The following is a 24143-nucleotide window of genomic DNA, read 5'->3' as shown; positions in this document are numbered from 1 at the left end:
GAGTTTAGAATCCATTCTCTCTTGCAACTCTCTTGATTTCCTCACCATTTAGAAGTTCTGTAACTACACTATTTTCCCCCTTTTAGTTTGTAGGTGTCCTCATTTGCCAGTTGATGTCTCTGCTTCCCTGTCTACAGTCTTGTAAGCTTATTTGCTTTGGGTACTTCCAAAACTGGGTTGGTTTCTGGATTATGTCATTATGTATGTTAATGGTCGGTTGTTGTTTGCTGTTGTTGGTTCTCTGGCCATATGACTCCCTTTAGCATCTCTTGTAAGATTGGTCTTGTTTTAACAAATTCTCGTAATTTCTGTTTATCTGAAAATGTCCTAATTTCACCCTCATATTTGAGGGACAGGTTTTTTTCTTTTTAATTTTTATTGTGATTTGGGTTAAACTTTACAAAGCAAATTCACTTTCCATAACGTAGCTCACATACACTTTGTCTCATGACCTTGACTGAAATTTCCCACAATCAACAGCTCCCTTCCCACTACCTCCTCATAGTTACCTCTTCCCTGTGTCTGTCCCTTCCTTGCACTCCTGCCCCCTGAGCTGTCTCCCTGTACATACACAGCCCTTCTATTCTCCCATGGTTGATCTCTCCAAGGAGTGTATCTACATAATGTAAATATTCGGCTCATATGCCTGTCTTTTGTTTGGCTGGAAGCCATAGGAGTGGATTCAATTCCAGACCTGAAAGGCAGCTAGGGGCCATAATCTCAGTGGTTCTATCAGGCTCTATCAGACCAGAAAACTTGTGTCCCCTCCCCCCTTTAAAAAAAAAAATAATAATTTTGAGTTTTGTTCTCCCACTCTGTCCAGGATCTCCTACATAGATTCCCCCCTCCGAGTGGTTGATAGTAGTAGCTGGGTACCATCTAGTTCTTCTGGTCTCATAGTAATATAGGCGATGATCACATGGTGTACCAGTTGCTTGAAATATGTTTCCACGCATCTTTGGTTTTCTTCATTCTTCTTTGCTTTGGATGAGGAGAGACCCATCGTTGCTTCCAGATGAGCACTTAAAGCATTTAAGATCCCATTCACTACTCACCAAAATAGGATGTGGAACAATGTTTTTGTGTCGTATGTTATGCCAACTGAGCTTGATGTTGAGGGACAATTTTGCTGGTTATATAATTCTTGGTTGGGAATTTTTTTCTTTCAGTGCTTTATGTTTACCACCCCATTGCCTTCTCAAACTCTGGGGGCATAGACTGCTTAAGCATTTGAGCCTAAGGCATTTGACTGCTAACCAGAAGGCTAGCAGTTCAAACCCACCAGCCACTCCTCGGAAGGAAGATGGGGCAATCTATTTCCACAGTGATAGTGCCTCAGAAATCCAAGGAGGGGTCGCTATGAGTCAGATCCAACTCGACGGCAGTGAGTGAGTTAGTTAATTTTATTGCCTTCTCGGTTGTATGGTTTCTGCCAAGAAATCAGAGCTTAGTCTTATTGGTTGCCCTTTGTAAGTAACTTTTCATTTTTCCCATACTACTTTCAGGATTCTTTCTTTGTCTTTGGTTTTGGTGAGTTTGATGATGATATGTCTTGATGATTTTCTTTTGGGATCCATCCTGTTTGGGATTTGTTGGGCTTCTTGAATGGATATATTCTCATCTTGCATCATATCAGGGAAATTTTCTTCCAACAAATTTTCAACAATTGTCTCTTGTGATTTTATTTGTCTCTTCTTTTTCTTGAATTCTGATTACATGTAGGTTATTCCTCTTGATGATCCCACATGAACCTTAGGCTTTCTTCATTTTGTTTTGATCTTTTTTCTGATTGATCCCCTTCCAAAGAAGGATTCAGGTATTTGTCTTCAATCTCACTAATTCTGTCTTCCATTGATTCAGTTCTACTCCTTTGCCTGTTTGATGTGTTATCTATTTCTGAAAATTTCATATTAATCTTCTGGATTTCTATTTGTAGATTTTGTATCATTTCTAATTTTTCATTTATTTTGACATTTTTTCTTGTGTTGTCTTCCAAAATTGTTCTAGGGTTTTCATTGTGTTTTTCTCAATTTTGTCAGTGTTTTCCTTGATCTATTTCTGAATCCTAAATTAAAACTACCTAAACAGAATTCTTTTGAATTCCTTATCAGGGAGTTCCAATACTGCTTCTTCCTCAATCATGCGTTCTTGGTCTGTATCCTGGTCCCATGTTTCTACTGCTTTATCTTGCTTCTTTGTGTGGACTGTGATAGTCTGTTGTCTCCAAGACATTGTGATGTTTTTGTTTTTGTATTTAATTGGCGATTGTATGTTGGAGTGATTCACCCAGGATTTTCATTTTCTTTGTTTTGTTTGGGTGTTATCTGAGTAAGAAGAGTACTGTGCTCCTATATTTGCTAGTTGGCAGCACCTGTCCACTTACCACCTGTCTCCTTCCCACTCATCAGCCTCCCATATGTCTGTGTTGTCCTTGGCAAGCAGAGTCTATTGTTTGGTCCCTGGAGTCTGAACAAGATTGCTGGTGCTTTAAATATCCAAAATGACCTCTGCTTGTAAACATTCAAAATGGCTGTGCCCTCCAGACAGCTGAAAGTCCATAGCTCAGTTTGTCTCCTTCTTTGCTATTTTCCTTTTTAGTTATCAGCGACCAGCACAGTTGTTCATGCAACATTTGGTGAACAGGGACAATTTTTAGGTTAATTCTCAGGTCTTAACACCACTTGGAAATATTCAGGCTGTCTGTGCCATCAGGATAGCTTACAGTCCATAGCTCCATTTGTCTCCTTACTCACTGTTTTTATTCAGGTTCTTCTACTAGTTGGTGTTTAATCCACTTCTGTATCCTTCCTTTCAAGGCTCAGGCCTCCAGGAGTATCTTCTGTATCTGTGTCAATTGGTTTCTTTTTTTCTTTGTTGAAGAGAGTCTGTGTATCTTGTCAGCCTCTTCTGCCATCTTACCAGAAGTCTCCAAATGTTTACATTTGAAGTGAGTCAAAATGGAGATTTTTTTTTTAGGTGCATCTTGATGTTAGTTTTTATCATATAAATTTATTCTGGTTTTGTACTACATTTGGGAATTTGATCTTTGGTCTCATTTTTGGTTTGTAACACATTAGGAGCATTAAGTGTCTAGGAATCCAGAGAACAATGTTCTAGTCACAAGTCCTCCACTGATAAGCTATTTGACCTAGGAAAGGTCACTGAGTACTCCCCTGGGCCTTTATCTTTTAATCCAAAGATGAGGAAGTTACACAATGTGATCTCTGTTCCTGTTGTGATATTCTGAGAGTCTGTTCACATACTCAGAGCTCAGACCATTGGTATCAGGTGCTCAATACATTTGGTTTTTTTAAAACATATCAATTATTAGTTTATCCAGGAATAACTATGTTATTCTAGTTATAAGTCATTTAGATGAGGAGATTTAACATTCCTGTTTCAAACTCTAAGCAATTCAGACAACATCAAATCTGAGCTTGTGTACCAGTTCCACCACTTACAATCTGCATGCCCTTGTCACCTAACATTTCCCAGCCTCAAATTCAGCAAATGTAAATGTTGTAGATAATAATAGAATCAATATCACAGGATTATAAGGACTAGAAAAGATAATGCATGTAAATTGCTTAGCACAATGTCAATGTTTAATATTTACTATTATTTAAATGTCTGTTCCATTTTATACCTTATTCTCAGTGTTCCCTTAACATTTAACATTATTAAATCAGTTATTTTCCTATATAATCAACATTGCCTTCAAGCATCCAACATAAAGTAAAATATCAAAAATGAATTATTCCAAGCTTTTTTACTTAGTCCCAAAATTAATCACCTTCAGCTACTTAGTATATTATATGCATCATAGATTAATGACATTTTTTAAGCTAATGTCTAGAACAGCCAGAGACTCTAAATAATGATTTATTTATTTATTTATTGCTTTATTTTTACTTAAACTCTAACAAAATAGTATTTGTATAATACTATTCTTCTGCTATATTTATGGTGTGCGTGTGTGTGTGTATGTGTGCATGGTCTGTTTTCCAGTCTGTCCTAAGTGGGTAAAACTTCGGAAAAACCACAAAGAGAAAAAATCGGTTCTGATGCTGATTATCTGCAGCTCTGCCATCCGAGCCCTGGAGCTCATTAGGTAAGAGGCTTTGCCTGTTCTATTTTGTAAATGTTTTCTGAGTAACTGATACATGCCTAACTGATATGTTCTATGTGCTTGAGATGTGTCAATGAACAAAGCAGACAGATTCCCCTACCCTCATGGAGCTTACTTTCCAGTTGAGAGACAGACAAAAAGCAAGTAAATATGTATCATAGTGTCAGGTAGTGATAAGTTATATAAAGAAAAAAAAAATGAAGTATGGCAAATAAATAGAAGGGGGTGAGCTATTTTAAAAAAGAATGATCGTGGAAAGCTTCTCTAAGAAGATGACATTTGAACAGAGACTTGAACAAAGTAAAGGAAATAGACAAACAGATATCTGGCAGAGGACAGTGAGTGCACAAGGCCTTGAAATGGTACGCCATTGGAGGACTTTGAGCAGAGCAGTCGCATGATTAAAAAATTATTTGAAAGGATCACTTTGGCTGCTTATGTGAAGAACTCACCATGGGAGGCAAAGGTAAAAGCAGGGGATCATATCATCAACAACCAGTTGGAATGAAAAAATAAATGTTTTCTGAGTAACTGATATGTGCCTAACTGATATGATCTAATTTAAAATAGTAACAAGAAAGGATAAAATACCAAGAAATAAACAAAATTTATATAAAGAAAACATCACATGAGAGACATAGAAAATCTTGAACAAACAAAAAGGCATACCATACTCTTGAATAGGAAGACTCAACATTGTGAAGATGTCAATTTTCTGTAGAACAATCTAAAAATATCACAGGTCCCAGTAAAATTCCAGTAGAACTGTTTTTCAAACTAGGTAAACTAGTTTTAAATTCATATGGAAGAATACATCAGGGAAAATTTGGAAAAGAATACTAATAAAAAGATAGTAACCCTGTTAGATTACTAAAAACATTGTGAAGTCTTAATACTTAGAATAGTGTAGAACTGGCACATGCATGACAGCGAAATGGAAGTAAAAGTTCAGAAGTAGATATACGTGTATATGAAAATGTTACAAATCACTAAGGAGAAATGGATCATTTAATAAATGGTGTTGGACCAACTGCATGGCCATTTGGAAAAATTAAGTTGGATCCATATCTCACTTCTTAAACAAAAATAAATTCCAGAGAGACCAAAGACTTAAATGTAAAAATTATATTTTAATGATAATTTGGCAGTGCTTTCCAAGTGTTTTCACATACCTTTAATTTACTGCAGTTTTTGTAGAATAAACAAGAAGGCCCCTCCCTGGGTCTGTGGTAACATTCAGGTTTCAGAGAAGAAGAGCCATCAGAGGACAGGATTGACTGGGGCCAGCCCTCTCAAGTACGAGGCTCTGGACCAGGCTGCCACAGAAAGAATAAATAATAAAGGAAAAGCCAAGCCATGAAATATAGGGAATGTGATCCAGTAGACTAAGGTGGAAATGTAGTGCTTCAGTACTTAACATCTATTTTTCTAAATGAAAATCAAATCACAAATTTACCAAAGTAGTTGTTAAGCTTTATTAATAGTGCTTCCAAGCCTCGTTTCCCCACCTAGGTACATGCATTAAATTATATCACACACTCTATCAGTAAAATAAGTCTTTCTTTCAACTACTTCTGTTCCAACTATAACTGATCTTTAAGATTCCAAATGCTTCTGGTCCTGAAATCAGAGTTCACACTGACTTGTCGTGCTTTAAAAAGTACCACCACAGAACTCATTTCAGATTCAAGCATTAATGGCAAAGAGGCTGTCCTGGAGGCAGCATCTTAAAAACAAGTTGTCAAATTGATTTCAGTTTTTAGTGTATATAAATTACTTTTTGAGGGGCATAAAAGCACCATGTTGCCACGCTTCGTTTACTACTTTCCAGAATTCTTCTGTGATTCCAGTAATACTGTGATATATTTCAAGGTCAGGTGATTTGCAAAAGGGGATTTTGAAGCAGGCATAATGAGCCTTATTCATAAATACCAATGTTGAATAACTCTGACTCTTATAAGAACATTTGTTCTCCTGAGATCTATGAATTACACGAAATATGTCCCCTATATTATCTTTCCAATTAACTTTGCTGTAGAGAAAGCTTATTTGTAAGTAAAAACTCAAGTACAATAAAACTTGTATAGCACAATGCACTATTTTGCAAACTCATATATTGCTAAATCCCAGACCAAAACCAAGCCCACTGCCACTGAGTCAATTCCAAGTCATAGTGACCCTATAGGACAGAGTAGAACTGCTCCATACAGTTTCCAAGGCTATAAATCTTTACAGAAGGAGACTGCCTCATCTTTCTCCCACATGGTGGCTGGTAGGTTCAAACCACTGACCTTTGGGTAGCACCCAAATACCTTAATCACTGCACCACCAGAGCTCCTAATCATATATTCCTACTGATCAATAATATTGCTCAAAATATAATAATAACGTATAAAGGAAAATAGTATTCCCAAGCAATATTGTTTTTTTTTTTTAATTTAAATTTTTGTTATGATTTGGGTGAAAGTTTACAAAACAGATTCACTTTCCATACAGTAGCTCACATACACTTTGTCTCATGACATTGACTGCAATTTCCCACAATGCAACAGCTCCCCTTACATTTCCTCCCGATAGTTACTTCCTGTCTGTGTCCATCCCTCCATGCACCCCTGCCCCCTGAGCTGTCTCCCTGTGCATAAACAGCCCTTCTTTCTTCCATGACTGATCTCTCCAAGGAGTGCATCTACCTAATGTAAATGTTCAGCTCATATGTCTGTCTTTTGTTTGGCTGGAAAGCACAAGAGTGGGTTCAATTTCATACCTGAAGGGCAGCTAGGGGCCATAGTCTCAGGGGTTCCACCAGGCTCTATCAGACCAGCAAACCTGGTCCCCACCACCACCTTTTTTTTTTGTTAATGACTTTGAGTTTTGTTCCACTTTGTTCTCCCACTCTATCCAGGATCTCCTACACAGATTCCCCCTCCGAGGGGTTGACAGTAGTAGCTGGACACCATCTAGTTCTTCTGATTTCATAGTCATATAGGCTAAGGGTCACATAGTGTACCAATCATTTGGACTGATTCTTTCCATGAATCTTTGGTTTTCTTCATTCTTCTTTGTTCTGGACGAGAAGAGACATATCATTGTATCAAGATGGCCACTTGGAAGCATTTAAGATTCCAGTTACTACTCACCAAATTAGGATGTGGAACAATGCTTTTGTGTAGTATGTTATGCTAATTGGCCTTGATGTCCCCTGCAACTATGGTCCTGAGCCTACAGGTCCAACTACTCACTCCCCCTGGGTAGCTGGCTGTGGCCAACCTTGTCCCTTGTCAGTTCTACTATATACCCCAAGCAATATTCTTCTGTTAGGTCTGTCCCCAGACATTTAAAAAGATATTATTTGTTTGTTCATTTATACTTATTTCATGTCAAAACATTGTTAAGGTGATATATAGAAGTACACACAACAAGTATTAAAAAGGTGGTAAAAATGGAAGCAAAGAAAAAATAAAGATTAGAAAATCAGGTAGACCTAGCTAGAATCAATGGTCAAGATCACTTCCATTGGCTGCTAACCAAAAGGTCAATGGTTCAAACCCACCAGCTACTCTGCAGAAGGAAGATGGGGCAATATAGTTCCATAAAGATTTACAGCCTTGGAAACAACCCAATGGAGGTTGCTATGAGTTGGAATCAACTTGATGGCAGTGAGTTTGGGTTTTTTTGTTTTGTTTTGTTTTGTTTTACTTCCAGCAGCCAGGACAAGATGGGAAGCATCATCAGTTGCCAGATTTGTGATATTCCCTGGGATTTAAAAAGGTTCCCCTGAGAAGCATAGTTTTTCTTTCTATGACATACAGGTGGCAGTATCCTCAAGATCACCCCTACAATAAAATGATAGACAGTTGATATGACATGTCTACTTGCAGAATTTCCTTCAGTGCAGGATGAGGGCCTGCTGCCAAAGCTGAGTTAGTAAAGGCAGTCATGTAAGGCACCAATGAGGGTGATCTTGACCCACAAGGATGACATTCTGGATTGATCTAAATAGATCCAGATTTTTTAATATCTAGAAATTGAATGAAATGCCAATCCTGTAGGCCAGAGACTGTAAATCAACAGCCCAAGGGCTAAATTCACCTAAATATTTTGTATCTGAAACATTTGAATAAGTTGTTCATAAAGTAAGATTTTACATATAAAAGTCTAGATTTGGGGCTTCTCTAAAAATCAAGTCTTGTAACACTGTCCATAATCTCACATCATAATAACTGGCTAAACTGGATACACACACACTCTCTAGTTCTCCTCAATCTGCACCCCTTCCTTCTGTCATTGCTGTTATGCGCCATTGAGTCAGTCCGCACTCATAGCGACCCTTCCTTGGGTTTCCAAGGCAGTAACGCTGCAGAAGTATATTGCCCAACCTTCCTTCTGAGGAGTGGCTGGTGGGTTTGAACCACCAGCCTTCTGGTTAGCAGCCAAATGCCTTAGGCACTATGCTACCAGAGCTCATCCCTTCCTCCTAGATTGTCTCATTTATTTATGCTACCCACTTACTTGGATATCTCTGATTTGGTCACTCCTTCATGACAATAGGAACCCTGGTGGTATCGCAGTTAAAACATTTGGCTGCTAACCAAAAGGTCAGCAGTTTGAACCTAGTAGCCATTCTGCAGGAGACAGACAGATATGACATTCTGCTTCCATGAAGAATTACAGCCTTGGAAACCCTACAGGACAGTTCTACTCTGTCTTATAGGGTTTCTATGAGTTGGAATCAACTCAATGGCAGTGGGTAGTGGATTATGACAATAGTTTTCTTTCCTTCTTTCCTCCTTTCTTATTTCCTTCCTACCTTCTTTCTTTCTTTTTTGGCAGAAGCTTTCTATATGTAAAATTTTACAGAGAAGCACTCTGCAAAATAGATCAAAATGAGGCTGCTCTGACTGAAGAAGAGTATACGCCTTCCCTCTCCTCCCTGTCAGCTCACTCTCCAGCACCCCTCCCATCAGCCACAGACAACCTTGATAGATACCTTTGGTCTCCAGAGAGCTCAGGGCTGCCATCACTGCTCTAAGATATCTCTTGGAACCAAATACTTCATGAGAACTACACTGCAGAGTTTGAAGATTAGTCTAGGCCAGGGACCCGAGATAAAAAATTTCTGTATTACAAGTGAAGGGCAAACGCATATGTTTTGATAATCAAGGAAGTTAACCTTGAGTATGAAAGTTAACACCCAACACATTATTTGTCTGAATAAAGGCTGCCTCGCTTTTATTCCAGAGATGGGCTAACCTGAAAATCTCAAAATTTGTGTGTATGCACACAAGTATATGAACACAAACATATGCACATATATATACGCATTCTTTTGAATAAAGCAAGACATAATACTTAAGTAGTCAGCCTGCTAGAAATGAGTATGCTTTCTCATGCATTTACCTTTTCCTTTTCATTAGGTCAATGACAGCATTCAAAGGAGACAGCAAAGTTATGAAATTATTTGCAAAACACATAAAGGTAAGCAGAAGCCTGTTGTTTCTCATGGGGTGCTGGGAGAACTGTAGTGATCTTTTGTGGCCACTCCCAGACCCTGGCTTTTTTTCTTTCCCTCTTCTCCTTATTCCTGTAGCAAGGAATTTCTTTGGTGCCTTCCTTGTATAGCATATTTAACAATCATCCGGTTTTCTTTGAATTTCCCAGCCTACACATATTCATTTCTCCCCACAGCAGCCCTCCATCCCTAAGATTTCTGTTAGGAGCTGAGCTTTGACTCATGAATTCTTATAAAATTTTGACTGGTTTCCTAGGGAGATAGGCTTCTATCTCAATGTTAAACTTCTTTGCCCTGGGTGTTGACCCTAAACAAGCCCCATTTGCTTTTTATTTTTTTAACTTTGAGATAAAATGCTCTAAATTGGCCTATGATTGCACTTTCTAATGATTATTCCTTTCCTTCTTTCTCTTCCATCTTCATTTAGATCCAGGAGCAGATTAAGTTGCTGGAGAAGCGTGTGGTGCATCTGGGTGTAGGAACTCCAGGGAGGATTAAAGAACTTGTTAAACAAGGTATGAAAAGAGGCAATGAGACTCCTACCCAGAGCTGGGAGTTTGCCTTACCCCCATTAGAGTTTGAGGAAACTGCATTTGTGATGAATGAAACCAGACTTCTGAGTTAATTCAGGAGTTGGAAACTCAGCCTTTAGGTTGTAAAGTCAACCAGCAGGAATAACAAGGACTAAGGCAAACTGAAGTACATATGCCTACCTGAGGACATTCAAATGCCAATAGCTTTAAGCAGGTCAATGGATCCACACACAGACTTCATTCTTCCAATTTGCAACCTCTCAATTTTGTATAGTTGTGTGTGATCAGCATTTCCCACTTGCTTCATTGAATCTTGGTTCCCCAAGACTCTCTTTCTGGTTGAGGGTTTGTATATAAAACATTCTGGAGCAAAAATGCAATTCATATAAATGAAATGTAGGTATTTGGGAGTATTCCTCCAAAATGCATTTCCCTTTTAATGCTTTTACCCAGAAGGTATTCCAGACAACATCCACCAGTGATTTTTATAGCTTAATTGACTTATTCAAAGCCAGTAGCCTAGAAACCTGCTAATCTGCTCATAATCTTATTACCTGTTCTACCTGCCAGCAGATTTAAAGATTTCATTTTCAATACTCATTTCCAAATAACTTAATAAATACTCTAGTAAAACTCATATAACTGTCTCGAGTTATTCCTGGATTTTTTTTATATATCTGGAACTAATATGTTAATCAATATAGCAAATCAGTATATGCACATGGTCACTTGACGGGAAACAGAGTAAAGCTAAAAACATGGATGTTGCTCTCCAGATTAAAATCATCCAGAATTAATTGAATCCACTATATGCAGAGGCCACCACTTGTCTGTCAGTTTGTCATACTGTGGTGGCTTGTGTGTAGCTGTGAGACTGGAGGTATTTCAAATATCAGCAGGGTCACCTATAGTAGACAGGTTTCAGCAGAGCTTCCAGAGGAAGACAGACAGGGAAAAAATATGGGGCCATCCATTTCTGGAAAAACTGGCCAATGAGAACCTTATGAATAGCAGTGAAACACTGTCTGAAAGCTTTATGAAGAGCTGTGAAACATTGTCTGACATAATGCCCAAAGATGAGCCACTCAGGTAGGAAAGCACTCAAAATACTACTGGGGAAGAGCTGCCTCCCCAAAGTAATGTCAAGCTTAATGACATGGATGGAGTAAAACTTTAGGGACCTTCATTTGTTAATGGGGCATGACTCAAAATGGGAAGAAACAGCTGCAAACATCCATTAATAATTGGAATGTGGAATATACGAAGTTTGAATCTAAGAAAATTGGAAATTGTCAGAAATGAAATGGAATGCATAAAGATCAATATCCTAGGCTTTAGTGAGCTAAAACGGACTGCTATTGGCCATTATGAATCAGACAATCATATGATCTGCTATGACGGGAATGACAAATTGAAGAGAGATGATATTGCATTCATTGTCAAAAAGAACATCTCAAAATATATATGGAAGTGCAGTGCTCTCAGTGATAAAATAATATGCCTACAAGAAAGATCAGTTAATACTACTGTTATTCAAATTTATGTACCAACCACCAAAGCCAAAGATGAAGAAATTAAAAATTTTTACCAACTTCTGCAGTCTGAAATTTACCAAACATGTGATCAAAATGTATTAATGATTATTTGTGATTGGAATGCTAAAGTTGGAAACAAAGAGGAATCATCAGTAGTTGAAAACTATGGCCTTGGTGATAGAAATAATGCTGGAGACCACATGGTAGAATTTTGGAAGACTAATAAATTATTAATTGCAAATACCTTTTTTTCAACAACAAAATGGAGGCTGTACATGTGTACCTCACCAGATGGAATACACAGAAATCAGATTGACCACATTGGTGGAAAGAAGCAATAAAGAAGCTCAGTATCATCATTCAAAATAAGACCAGGCATTGACTGTGAAACAGACCATCAATTGCTCATATGCAAGTTCAAGTTAAAGCTGAAGACAATTAAAACAAGTCCACATGAGCCAAAATATGACCTTGATTATATCGTACCTGAATTTAGAGACCATCTCAAGAATAGATTTGATTCATTGAACACCAATGACTAGACGAGTCATGGGATGACATCAAAAGCACAATACGTGAAGGAAGTAAACAGTCATTAAGAAGGCAGGAAAGGAAGAAAAGACAAAAATGGATGTCAAAAGAGACTCTGAAACTTGCTCTTGAATGGAGAATAGCTAAAGTGAATGAAAGAAATGCTGAAATAAAACAACTGAACAGAAGATTTCAAAGTGTGGCTCAAAAAGACAAAGACATTATAATGAAATGTGCAAAGAACTGGAGTTAGAAAACCAACAGGGAAGAACACACTCAGCATTTCTCAAGCTGAAAGAATTGAAGAATTCAAGCCTTGAGTTACAATATTGAAGGATTCCATGGGCACAAAAAAGAATTTGTTGATATTCAGCTATTTCAAGAGCTAGCATGTGATCAAGAAACAATGGTATTGAAAGAAGAAGTCCAAGCTGCACTGAAAGAATTGGAGAAAAACAAAGCTCCAGGAATTGACAGAATACCCATTGAGATGTTTGAATAAATGGATGCCATGCTGGAGGTGCTTATTTATGCCAACAAATTTGGAAGACAGCTACCTGGCCAATTGACTGGAAAAGATGGCTATTTGTGCCCATTCCAAAGAAAGGTGATCCAACAGAATGTGGAAATTTTCCAACAATATCATTAATATCATAGACAATTAAAATCTTGCTGAAAGTATTCAAAAATGGTTGCAGCAGTAAATTGACAGGGAACTTCCAGAAATGCCAGCTGGATTCAGAAAAGGTTGTGGAATGAGGGATATTACTGCTGATGTCAGATGGATCTTGGCTTAAAGCAGAGAATACCAGAAAGATGTCTACCTGTGTTTCATTGACTACACAAAGATATTTGACTGTGTGGATCTTAACAAATCATGGATCACGTTGCAAAGAATGGTAATTCCAAAATACTTAATTGTGCTCATGAGGAGCCTGTACATAGACCAAGAGGCTGTCATTCAAACAGAACAAGGGGATACTGCATGGTTTCAAATCAGGAAGGGTGCATGTCAGGGTTGTACACCATACTTATTCAATCTGTATGCTTTCACCATTCTTATTCAATCTGCATGCTGAGAAAATAATCCAAGAAGCTGGACTGTATGAAGAATAACATGCTACCATTAACAACCCACCAGCCACTCCTTGGAAGGAAGATGAGGCAATCTACTTCCATAGTGATACTGCCTCAGAAACCCAAGGAGGGGTCACTATGAGTCGGGTCCAACTCGACGGCACATAACAACAACAACAACATTAACAACCTGCAATATGCAAATGACAGAACCGCTTGCTGAAAGGAAAGATGACTTGAAGATTTTGCTGATGAAGATCAAAGTCTACAATGTTCAGTATGGATTACACCTCAACATAAAGAAAATAAAAATCCTCACAACTGGACCAATAAGCAACATCATGATAAATAGAGAAAAGATTGAAGAGGTCAGGGATTTCATTTTACTCTGATCCACAGTCAACACCCATGAAAGCAGCAGTAGGAAATTAGATGTCGTATTGCACTGGGAAAATCTGCTACAAAAGACCTCTTTAAAGTGTTAGGAAGCAAAGATGTCACTTTGAAGACCAAGGTGCACCTAATCCAAGCTATGGTATTTTCAGTCGCCTCATATGCATGTGAAAGCTGCACAATGAATAAGGAAGACCAAAGAAGAGTCGATACCTTTGAATTATGATGTTGCTGAAGAATATTGAAAATACCATGGACTGCCAGAAGAACAAACAAATCTCTCCTGAAAGAAGTGAAACTAGAGTGTTCCATGGAAACAAAAATGGCCAGACTTCATCTCACCTACGTTGATCACATTGTTAGAAGAGACCAATAAGGGGAGAAAGATATCACGCTTGGTAAAGTAGAGGGTCAGCGAAGAAGGGAAAGGTCTTCTACAGGATGGATTGATACAGTGGCTGCAACAATGGGCTCAAGCATGGCAAGGATTGTGAGGATGGTGCATAAACCGGGGGGGGGTGGGGGTGGGATAATGTTTCATTGTGTCGTACATAGTGTCACTATGAGTCGGAGCCAACTAGATAGCACCTAACAACAACAACAACATATGCAGAGGAGCCCTGGGGGCACAAACTTCATGCAAATGCAATGAAGTAGACTTGACCCCATACAAGGAAAAGAAACAAAAAATGTTTGAGTTCCTACCTGTACTGAGTGCTGTGGTAGACATCTTTACATATGTTATTTCCTTTAGAACCCACAGCACCCCTGCAGGCTGACATGAAAAGAAATGGAAATTCAGAGAGAAAAATGACTCCTCCCGGCTCTCTCAGGCCAAACCTTCCTGATTCTAGAAGCTTTTCCCTCAATGAGCTCCTGAACCACTTGACATAAAAGGAGAGAGGCAACATGAGGCAGGAAGTTCTGAGAGTCGAATAAGTACTCTGACTATAAAATATATTGTTTTTGTTGTTGTTGTTAATTGTCATTGAGCTGATGCCATCTCATAGCAGTCCCTCATGTCAGAGTAGAACTGCTCCAAAGAGTTTTCAAGGTTTTGACTTTTCAGCAGCAGATTGCCAGACCTCTCTTCTGAAGTCCCTCTGGGTAGGTTCAAACCAACAACCTTTAGGTCAGTAGTCGTTTACACTACCCAGGGCTCCTTATAAACCTCCAGAAAAAAAAAAAACCCACCAAACTCATTGCCATCAGGTTGATTCTGACTCATAGTGACCCCATTGGGTTTCCAAAGCTAAAAATCTTTAAGAAAGCAGACAGCCTCATCTTTCTTCCACAGAGCTGCTGGTGGGTTTGAACCACCAATCTTCTGGTTAGGAGCCAAATGCCTTTACCACTACACCACCAGAGTTTGTTTCTTTCTTTTTTTTTTTTTTTAAATAAAATCTAAAGGAGTGAAAATGAGAGACAGGTTTTTATGGTGGCTGGAATCTGAAGGGGTGACCTTCACAGAGGAAAAAGATCTTTAATTGATCTTTGATATTTGGGGAGTGTTCTGGTTACCTAGTGCCACTCTGACAGGAATATACCACAAATGGGATGGCCTTAACAAACAGGAATTTATTCTCTTGCAGTTTGGAGGCTTTAAGTCCAAGTTCAAAGTGCTAGGCTCTAGGGGCTGGGTGAAAACCCCTTGACCTTGGGCTTCAGCTCTGCCTCCTGCTCCTGGCCCACTGGACCTAGAGGCTTTTCATCACTCAGGCAGCTACTGGCTTCTAAGGCTAACAAGCCCAAGGTCGGTTAATAAAAAAGGCACAGTCCCGATGTTACCAAACAACACGGCAGGCCATTAATTTAAGTCCGTTGAAAGTCCCAAGGTTGGCAGAGAATGGCAGGCTGCTGACAGTGACTCAGCTACATGCAGGGTTCAAGCATACCATAAGCTAGTGACCAGTCCCAAAGCTGTTTCTTATATACGGGAAGCAGACCACATCCCTAAAGCAGCTACTCAGCTGCTCCAATAGATTCCACCATGGAGTTAATTACCAATTTCTCCATGGGGAATAACTACATTCAGCTGTCCAGGCACTCAACCAGGCCCAGCCATGTTGACACACAAACTTAACCACCACAGGGAGGATTAAAATAGGCCAGGAGATATGAGGAAAGCTTTCAAGAATAGGAGTACCACCCAATCAGAAAGGGGCAAACAGAAACACGTGGTTTATTGATACTAGACGATGAATAGACATGATGTTGAGGTTAGGAACCCCTTTTATGGCTTCTAACTTCTAGATTCAAATCCTCGATTTAGCAGCTCACCAGCTGTGTGACCTTGGCAAGTTACTTAAACTTTTTAAGCCTGTTTCTTTATCTGAAAAACAGGGATAATAATAATACCTGGCTCACAAGATTGTTGTAAAAATAAAATGCCAATAAAGAGCTCATTACAATGAATGGTACACACTAAGCACTCAGTAAATGCTAGGTATTATTTTTATTAAAGAGATCAGCTTTCTGGCTTGGAAATTCTATGGGCTGTAGTAGCAGGTGATTCAATAGGAAAGTAAGTCAGGCTGTGCGGGAAGGAGGACTTTGAATACTAAGCCGAGGTTTCAGTTATGTTCCATGGACTAGGAGGGCATTGAAAATTCAGTAACAGTTAATAGGCATCATCATCCTTCTACGAGACATGGAATTAGGAGAACAGGTGCTGGGAGAGGCCAGGGATGGACTCTGAGCTTGGTCCTGCCTCCCCCACAGTTCTTAGTTAAAAAATTCACCTCTGCCTCTCCTGAAATCCAAATGTTTTTTGTGTCTTCAGACCCTGCTGCCACAATGCCATTCTTATCTTTATTTAAAAGAGAACAAGGGAAAGAGAAAATGAAACTGTCTAGAATATTGAAATTAGATTTCTATAGAGTTATGAGAACTCAGGGAGCTCTGGTTGCATAGTGCCTGAGACATTTGACTGCTAACCAGAAAGCTGGTGGTTCAAACCCACCAGCCACTCCTCGGAAGGAAGATGGGGCAATCTATTTCCATAGTGATACCACCTCGGAAACCCAAGGAGGGGTCACTGTGAGTCAGATGCGACTCGATGGCAATGAGGTTTTTTTTTTTTGTTATGAGAACTCAATGTGAAGGTTTATTTCATGTAGGAAAATCACTTAAAGAGTTGTTGGTTGCTGATTAAGTATGTCTATGCACAGGAGAGTGTGCTCATGACCATGTATAGGGTTGGCAGACAATGTTTGCACAAGTATATTTGTCTGTTCTGTAAGAATTCCCAGGTATATAGTAGAGCTGACAAGGAACAAGCTTGTAGTCACTTCTTGATCACAGCCAGCTACCCAGAGGGAGCAAGTAGTTGAACCTGTGAGCTCAGGACCATTGTTGCAGGGGACATCAAGCTCAATTGGCATAGCATACTACACAAAAACATTTGGCAAATAGTGACTGAGATCTTAAGAGCTTACAAGTGGCCATCTAGATGCAGCAATGGGTCTCTCCTCATCCAGAGCAAAGAAGAATGAAGAAAACCAAAGATGCCTGGAAACAATTAGTCCAAGGGACTGTTACACCATGTGATCCTCAGCCTATATGACTTTGAGACCAGAAGAACTAGAGAACTAGATGGTGCCCAGCTACCACTGTCAACCACTTAGAGGGGATCTTTGTAGGAGATCCTGGATAGAGTGGGAGAACAATGTGGAACAAAACTCAAAATCATTAAAAAAAAAAAAAAAAGGGAGGGGGGGAACCAGGTTTGCTGGTCTGATAGAGCCTGGTGGAACCCCTGAGACTATGGCCCCTAGCTGCCCTTCAGGTCTGGAATTGAACCCACTCCTATGGCTTCCAGCCAAACAAAAGACAGGCATATGAACTGAACATTTACATTAGATAAATACACTCCTTGGAGAGATCAATCATGGGAGAATAGAAGAGCTGTGTATGCACAGGGAGACAGCTCGGGGGGCAGGAGTGCATGGGAGGGAAGGACACTGGGAAGAGGTGGTTATGGGGAGTAAGTGGGACGAGAGCTGTTGCGTGGTGGGAGATTACAGTCAATGTCATGAGATAAAGTATATGTGAGCTGCTATATGGAAGATGAATTTGTTCTGTAAACTTTCACCCAAATTACAATAAAATTTTTTTAAAAAAGTTGTTGATTGTTTATGAAAACTGGTTAAAATAACTTTTACTTTCTGATTCAGATTGGATGGATGGTTTAAAATTCATTAACCACAAGTATCACAGGTGTTAGACTACATACAAAGAGAAAAGTCCCAGCAGTCTAAAAACTGAAATGCTAACAAGTGGGGAGTGACAGCACATAACTCATTTTATGTAGTTGTTTATACTTAACAAGATGTTTATATATTTGATATAGGCCAATGAAGGAGAATTTAAAGATATGCAAAGATATCTGCAACACTTGAGACCTGTACAATTATAGGCAGAATTGTGTTGTTTTAATGTAGAAATGAAGGTATTCTCTGACTATAAGAGCCTTTGAAAAAATGCAAAAAATGTACAGAGAAGAAAATAAAAATAACTTTTTTAAAAAAATTTTTTATTGTGATTTGGGAGAAAACTTACAGAGCAAACCAGTTTTCCATTCAACAATTCATACACATTATTTTCATGACATGATTACCATCCTCACAATGTAATCACATTCTTACTGCTTCCGCACTGTGTTTACTGATTTCATTTGTCCTTCTTTTGTATCCCTTCCTGCGTTCTGAGCTTTATGCCTGGGCAAATGTAGGTTGCCCTTTTGATCTAGTATTGTTGATTGTTGTAAGGAGTGTTATTAAAAAGGTATTTCCTTTCAGTCTTTTTTTCTATGCAGTTTTATAAAGCAGAAATTATACTGCATGTTATAACTTTATAGCCTATGTTTTTTTTTACTTAGTATATCTCATGAGAATGCTTGTAGCCATGAAATATTTTAATTTTTCCTTTGTAAAGTTTGTTGTTCATAATAATTCTATTATAGTAGGATATTCAGATTACTTCAATTTTTGCTATTATGAATGATCATCTTTGCATCTGATGTTTTATTGAGATATATCATAGAAGGAAAATTATTTTATCAAATAATAATTAATTTCAAGCTGTTTTTATATTGACTTATTTGTCTTCCAAAAAGCTATAACCATTTGCTCTCACTGGCAGTATATTACTTTTAAGGGAAGGCTCTCAAACCATTGAGGCTCTCAAACCTCAATTTATCATTTTTATTTTAATTTTGAAGATAGCATTTAAAATAAGAGATATTGTAATTGGTAAAAAGTGTGAAAATGTATTTTGAGCAGAGAGGAAAATATTTAAATAACCATAGAGAAAAGTGGAGGAGAATTTCTGCAGCATAAAGGAAGACTTTTGATATCATTCCCATTCATGTCATTGTGTGCTCAGGGCAGGGGGAGGAATATGGGAATGGGAAACCTTGAGTCTTCTGAGGACTAGATAATCTATGAGGACCCCTCCAGCCCACACGTTGCACAATTATTTGTCTTCTAGATAAATGGGAAAACAGAGTCCTTAATTGATTAACTAATCTGATCAACAATTGCTGACTTTGAATAGTGCCCATTCATCCTTACTTCCTTTTCTACCTAAAATTAGCCACTCAACCCTGCCTTCATCCTTCTGCCCACTCACCTGCTCAGGGTCATGCAGGATGGTGGCCCTGCAGAGGAGTTATGCACTCCTCTCCTTCAAAGAACCACCACCCCAGGCTGCAGGATACATCTTATCAAATCATTGTCAAGAACAAGACTTCACCCTCTGGGGCTTCATGAAATAGAGGCTGGGGATTGATTCTTTGCCAGCACATGAGCGTGTGACAAGCCTAAAGAGACAGTTTCTCTACTTTCCTCAAAATCACTGATAAGATTATGAAGAGAGCAAGTCTCTGAGCGCTGCATTTGTTTTCCATCAGGCAAGAGCAGAGCTTCACAGGCAGAGATTAGTTGCCACAGGAGAGAACAGCAAGTGAAGCAAAAAGCAACCAGGAGACTAGAAAATCATTTTAATAAGCTTATGTCATGAGGTCTTTCTTGCAGCACTTCTCTCCCTGTCTCTTTCAGGTGGCCTTAACTTGAACTCCTTAAAGTTTCTGGTTTTTGACTGGAACTGGAGAGATCAGAAATTGAGGAGACTGATGGACATTCCCGAGGTACCGTGTAACCAGCAATTGACTTTAATCTTTTTTTTTTTTTCCATTTGAACTCAAGTTCAAATGTAGTAATAAAGTCTTTGACATGGGGAGCCAGCACATTCTGGCTTTTGAAATGATTTCTGTCTAAACTTTGAGGTAACTGCAATTATGGATCTACCTCAACCCTTTACACATAACTCTGTATTTTTTCCACGTGTTTTATAGGACTTGGCTTTGTTTCTTTATGAAATGTCCAGTGGCCTCTGCCTCACTACAGACCACATCTATACTTACCTTTGAGAAGCAGGAAGATCTGAAGGGCCTGGCTCATTTCCCTGTGTCTTTACAGACACAATCCTCTTTGCCTTTCATCCTTACTTGTGCATTCTCTGGGAGGGCATAAACACCTCATTAATGGCCCACATCGCCACATACCCCAAAACCTCCTTACTTAATTTAGAAGGCTATTTATTGCTGTCTCAATGAATTAAAATTGAATGACTGAATGCCTCAGTGGATACACTATTAGCTCATCTTATACATATGAGAGCAATCCATTATCATCATAATGTTAAAAATTGATTTGCACTACTGTATTATCATAGAGCTAATTTTCCTGTTTAGCAGTTAGGGAGAAAAGGGTTTACAAAGTAATAAACATGGCTGTTTGTCACCAACCTGGAATAAATAATGGCAGTAATTATCAAAGAAGTTTGGAAATATGCCTTGGAAACATGCTGGAAGAATTAATTTGCTATATAAAACTAGATATCCTGAGGATGACTAAACCTAATTATAAGTGATCAGGGAGGTCTATGAGACATCAGTTCAAGTTAAAAGACAATTTTGCTTAGTTCTTTACACACATACATACACCTTATACCCTTAATTGACTGGGTTTTAAAACTGGTTTAACCAATTTGATGTTAGGTAGATGAGGCTATACTTGTTGGTTTCAGTTACATCGTTAAACCTGAGTAATCCACCATTATTTTTCTAATTAAAGTAATAGGTAGAAACAGCCCCCCCAAAATCCCATTTGTTGCCCATAGTTATTTTTATTATGTTGATATCATTATTAGCAATCATTAAAAAGCAATAAAATACTACATTGAAATATTATATATAATTTGGGTTATAGAAAGCCCATTTTAGGTATCTTGAAAACACTTCTGTAGGGGATTTTATTTTATTTTATTTTAATGACTGCAAACAAAAGGGCACTTTAATGAAACAGATGTTTTATATAATACCTCTAACTTTACTTATGTAAATCTTTTACCTCTGAATCATATGTAGTTTAGAACTTTTGCCCTCCTTGATTCTGTCTATAATATCTGCATAAATAGTGAGGCATTTAGAGTATTGGATTTATTTGCCAAGACCATTTTTTCTTGATATTAACCTTTTTTTTTTTTTTTTTTTTCTAATTTGCTTTTCTCATTTAGATAAGAAAGGAGGTTTTTGAACTTCTGGAGATGGGAGTATTCAGTCTGTGCAAATCTGAATCTTTGAAGCTGGGCCTTTTCTAAGTCTGGGTCCAAATGAAGATCCCAAATTTAATGGTGTCATTTATATTTCTATTTACTGACCCTGGCACATTGCGTGAGCTCAGTAAATACCGACTATTGTTTTATTAGCTACATCACCAGATGGATCACTGGGAATGTTTGACTTTGAGGATTCTTTCACTGAAATCAACCCTTCTTTTTACCAACACCATCCCTGGCATAATAAAGTATCATTGGTTTGCATGTAATTTTTTTGAGCAGACTAAGTTTTTCTCACACTGACTGGCCTCTGGTATGATTATGCGGGAGAGTGGAAAGAGCAGTGGGAAGACCATAGGCAAGCTTACTCTGAGCTTCAGTTTGATCTCTCATGGGATTGTTAAGGAGTCCATGAAATGATATGTGTGGAACTGCTTTGTAAACTGTGACACATGGTCCTGGTGTGAAAGGCAGCAGTGGTAGTGGTATAAAAAACTACAAGAGTATCTAGTATTTTGTAAATACGTAAAAGACAACTACATAACCATAGTTCACTTACTCATTTGCTTTTATTTTTTTAACTTAATTTTGAAATAATTTTAGACTTGCAGAAAAGTTGCAAGAATAGTACAAAAAAATACCCATACACCCTTTACCTAGCTGCTCCCAATGTTAATATCTTACTTAACCATAGTACAGCTAGCAAAACTAAGATCAACATTGGTTCAATGTGATTAACTGAATTATAGACTTTATTTATATTTCACCTATTTTTCCACTCATGTCCTTTTCTATTCAGGTTCCAATCCAGGATACCACATTGCATTTAGTCGTCACACTTCCTTGTTTTTCTTAAATCAGCCCCAATTCTTCAGTCTTTCATGACCTCAACACTTTTGAAGGGTATTTTGCAGAAAGTCCCTCAACTTGGGTTTGTCGATTGTTTTCTCATAACAGACAGTGGATATGCATATTTGGCCAGAATACCACAGAAGTCATATGTCCCTCTTGAAGCACCATGTCAGGGGGTAAAAAATTAATGTTATGTCTTACTATTGGTTATGTCAGCCTTGATCATTTGGTTAAGGTGATATCTTCCAGGATTCTCCACTATATAGTTACTATTTTTCCCTTTATAATAAATAACTAACTGTATTGGGGTATGTTATGGGTTGAATTGTGTTCAAAATAGATGGTGAAGTCCTAATTCCTAGTTCCTGTGAATGTAGCTTTATTGGAAAATATGGTTTTTACAAATATAAAGTTAAAGTGAGGCCATTAGGACAGGCCCTCATCCAATATGACTAATGTCATTATAAGAAGACAAGAAGAGACAAAGGTGCAGGGACAAACAGGAATAATGCCAGGTGAAAAAACTTCATGCACCTATAAGCCAAGGAATGCCTGGGGCTATCAGAAGCTAGGAGAGAGGCATGAACCAGTTCTCCCTCAGAGCCTCAGAAGGAATCAACACTGATGAATCTGAGTTCAGACTTCTAGATTCCATAAATGTGAGACAATAAATTTCTATTGTGTTAAGTGGCCCAATTTGTGAGACTCATGACAACAACCCTAGGAAACTAATATGGAGGAGATACATTTAGTAATAGAACCAGCCTTGATGATATGGATAAGGTAAAACTTTCGAGACCTCCATTTGCTGACATGGCACGCATCAAATTGAGGAGAAACAGCTGCAAACATCAATTAATAATCAGAACATGAAATGTAGGAAGCATGAATCTAGGAAAATTGGAAGTTGTCAAAAATGAAGTGGAACGCATAAAGATGATATCTTAGGCATTAGTGAGCTAAAATGGACTGGTTTTGGCCATTTTGAATCAGACCGCCATGTGGTCTACTATGCCAGGAATGACAATTTGAAGAGGAATGGCATGGTGTTCATCATCACAAAGTATGTTTCAAGATCTGCCTGACAGACAATGCTGTCACTGATAGTATTATATCCATATGGCTATAAGGAAGAGCTATAAGGAAATTGACCAAACATGTAATCAAGATGTGTTAATTATCACTGGTGTTCTGGTTACCTAGTGCCGCTCTGACAAGAATGTACCACAAATGGGATGGCCTTAACAAACAGGAGTTTGTGTGAAAGCCCCTCAACCTTGGGCTATAGCTCTGTCTCTCTCTGCCAGCCCACTGAAGCTAGAGGCATCTCTTTACTCAGGCAGCTACTGGCTATTGAGGCTAACAAGCCCAAGGTCGACAAATAAAATGGCACAGTCCCAATGTTACCAAACCACACAGCAGGCCATTAATTCAAGTCCACTGAAAATCTCAAAGTCGGCAGAGCATGGCAGGCTGCTGAACAATGACGCGGCTACATGCAGGGTTCAAGGTGCCATAAGCTAGAGACTATCCCCAGGGCTTTTCTTTATATACAAGAAGCAGACTACATCCCAATGGCAGCTACTCAGCTGTTTGTGGTAGATCCACCATGGAGTTGATTGCCAGTCTCGTCATGGGAAATAACTACCACCAGCTGCCCAGCCACTCAACCAGGTCCAGGCAAGCTGACATACAAATTTAACTACCACAGCTGGTGATGGGAATGCAGAAGTTGGAAACAAAGAAGAATCACCGTTAGTTGGAAAATTTGGCCTTGGTGACAGAAATGATGCTGGGAATCTCATGATAGAATTTTGCAAGACCAATAACTTATTCATTGCAAATACCTTTTTTCAACAACACAAATGATGGCTATACACATAGACTTCACCAGATGGAATACACAGAAACCAGATTGACTAAATCTATGTTAAGAGGTGATGTAAAAGCTCAGTATCTTCAGG

At 38.5% G+C, this 24143-nt stretch overlaps 1 protein-coding gene across 1 annotated transcript in view; it reads left to right on the top strand.

Annotated features, from left to right (window-relative positions):
• The window catches only part of CMSS1 (cms1 ribosomal small subunit homolog), a 520332-nt gene extending 498963 nt beyond the window's left edge, over window positions 1-21369 (top strand). The window contains exons 7-11 of the mRNA XM_007945788.2: window positions 4009-4111; window positions 9544-9604; window positions 10066-10153; window positions 19767-19855; window positions 21286-21369. Of these exons, the coding sequence (XP_007943979.2) occupies window positions 4009-4111; window positions 9544-9604; window positions 10066-10153; window positions 19767-19855; window positions 21286-21369 (425 nt within the window). The remainder of the gene's footprint in view (window positions 1-4008; window positions 4112-9543; window positions 9605-10065; window positions 10154-19766; window positions 19856-21285) is intronic.
• The last annotated feature ends 2774 nt before the right edge of the window (window positions 21370-24143 follow it).

The sequence above is a fragment of the Orycteropus afer genome, unplaced genomic scaffold (assembly GCF_000298275.1).
Source record: "Orycteropus afer afer isolate SDZICR_OR568_19922 unplaced genomic scaffold, OryAfe1.0 scaffold00143, whole genome shotgun sequence".
NCBI classification, from domain to species: Eukaryota; Metazoa; Chordata; class Mammalia; order Tubulidentata; family Orycteropodidae; genus Orycteropus; species Orycteropus afer.
This window is presented reverse-complemented; position numbering and strand designations above follow the sequence as displayed.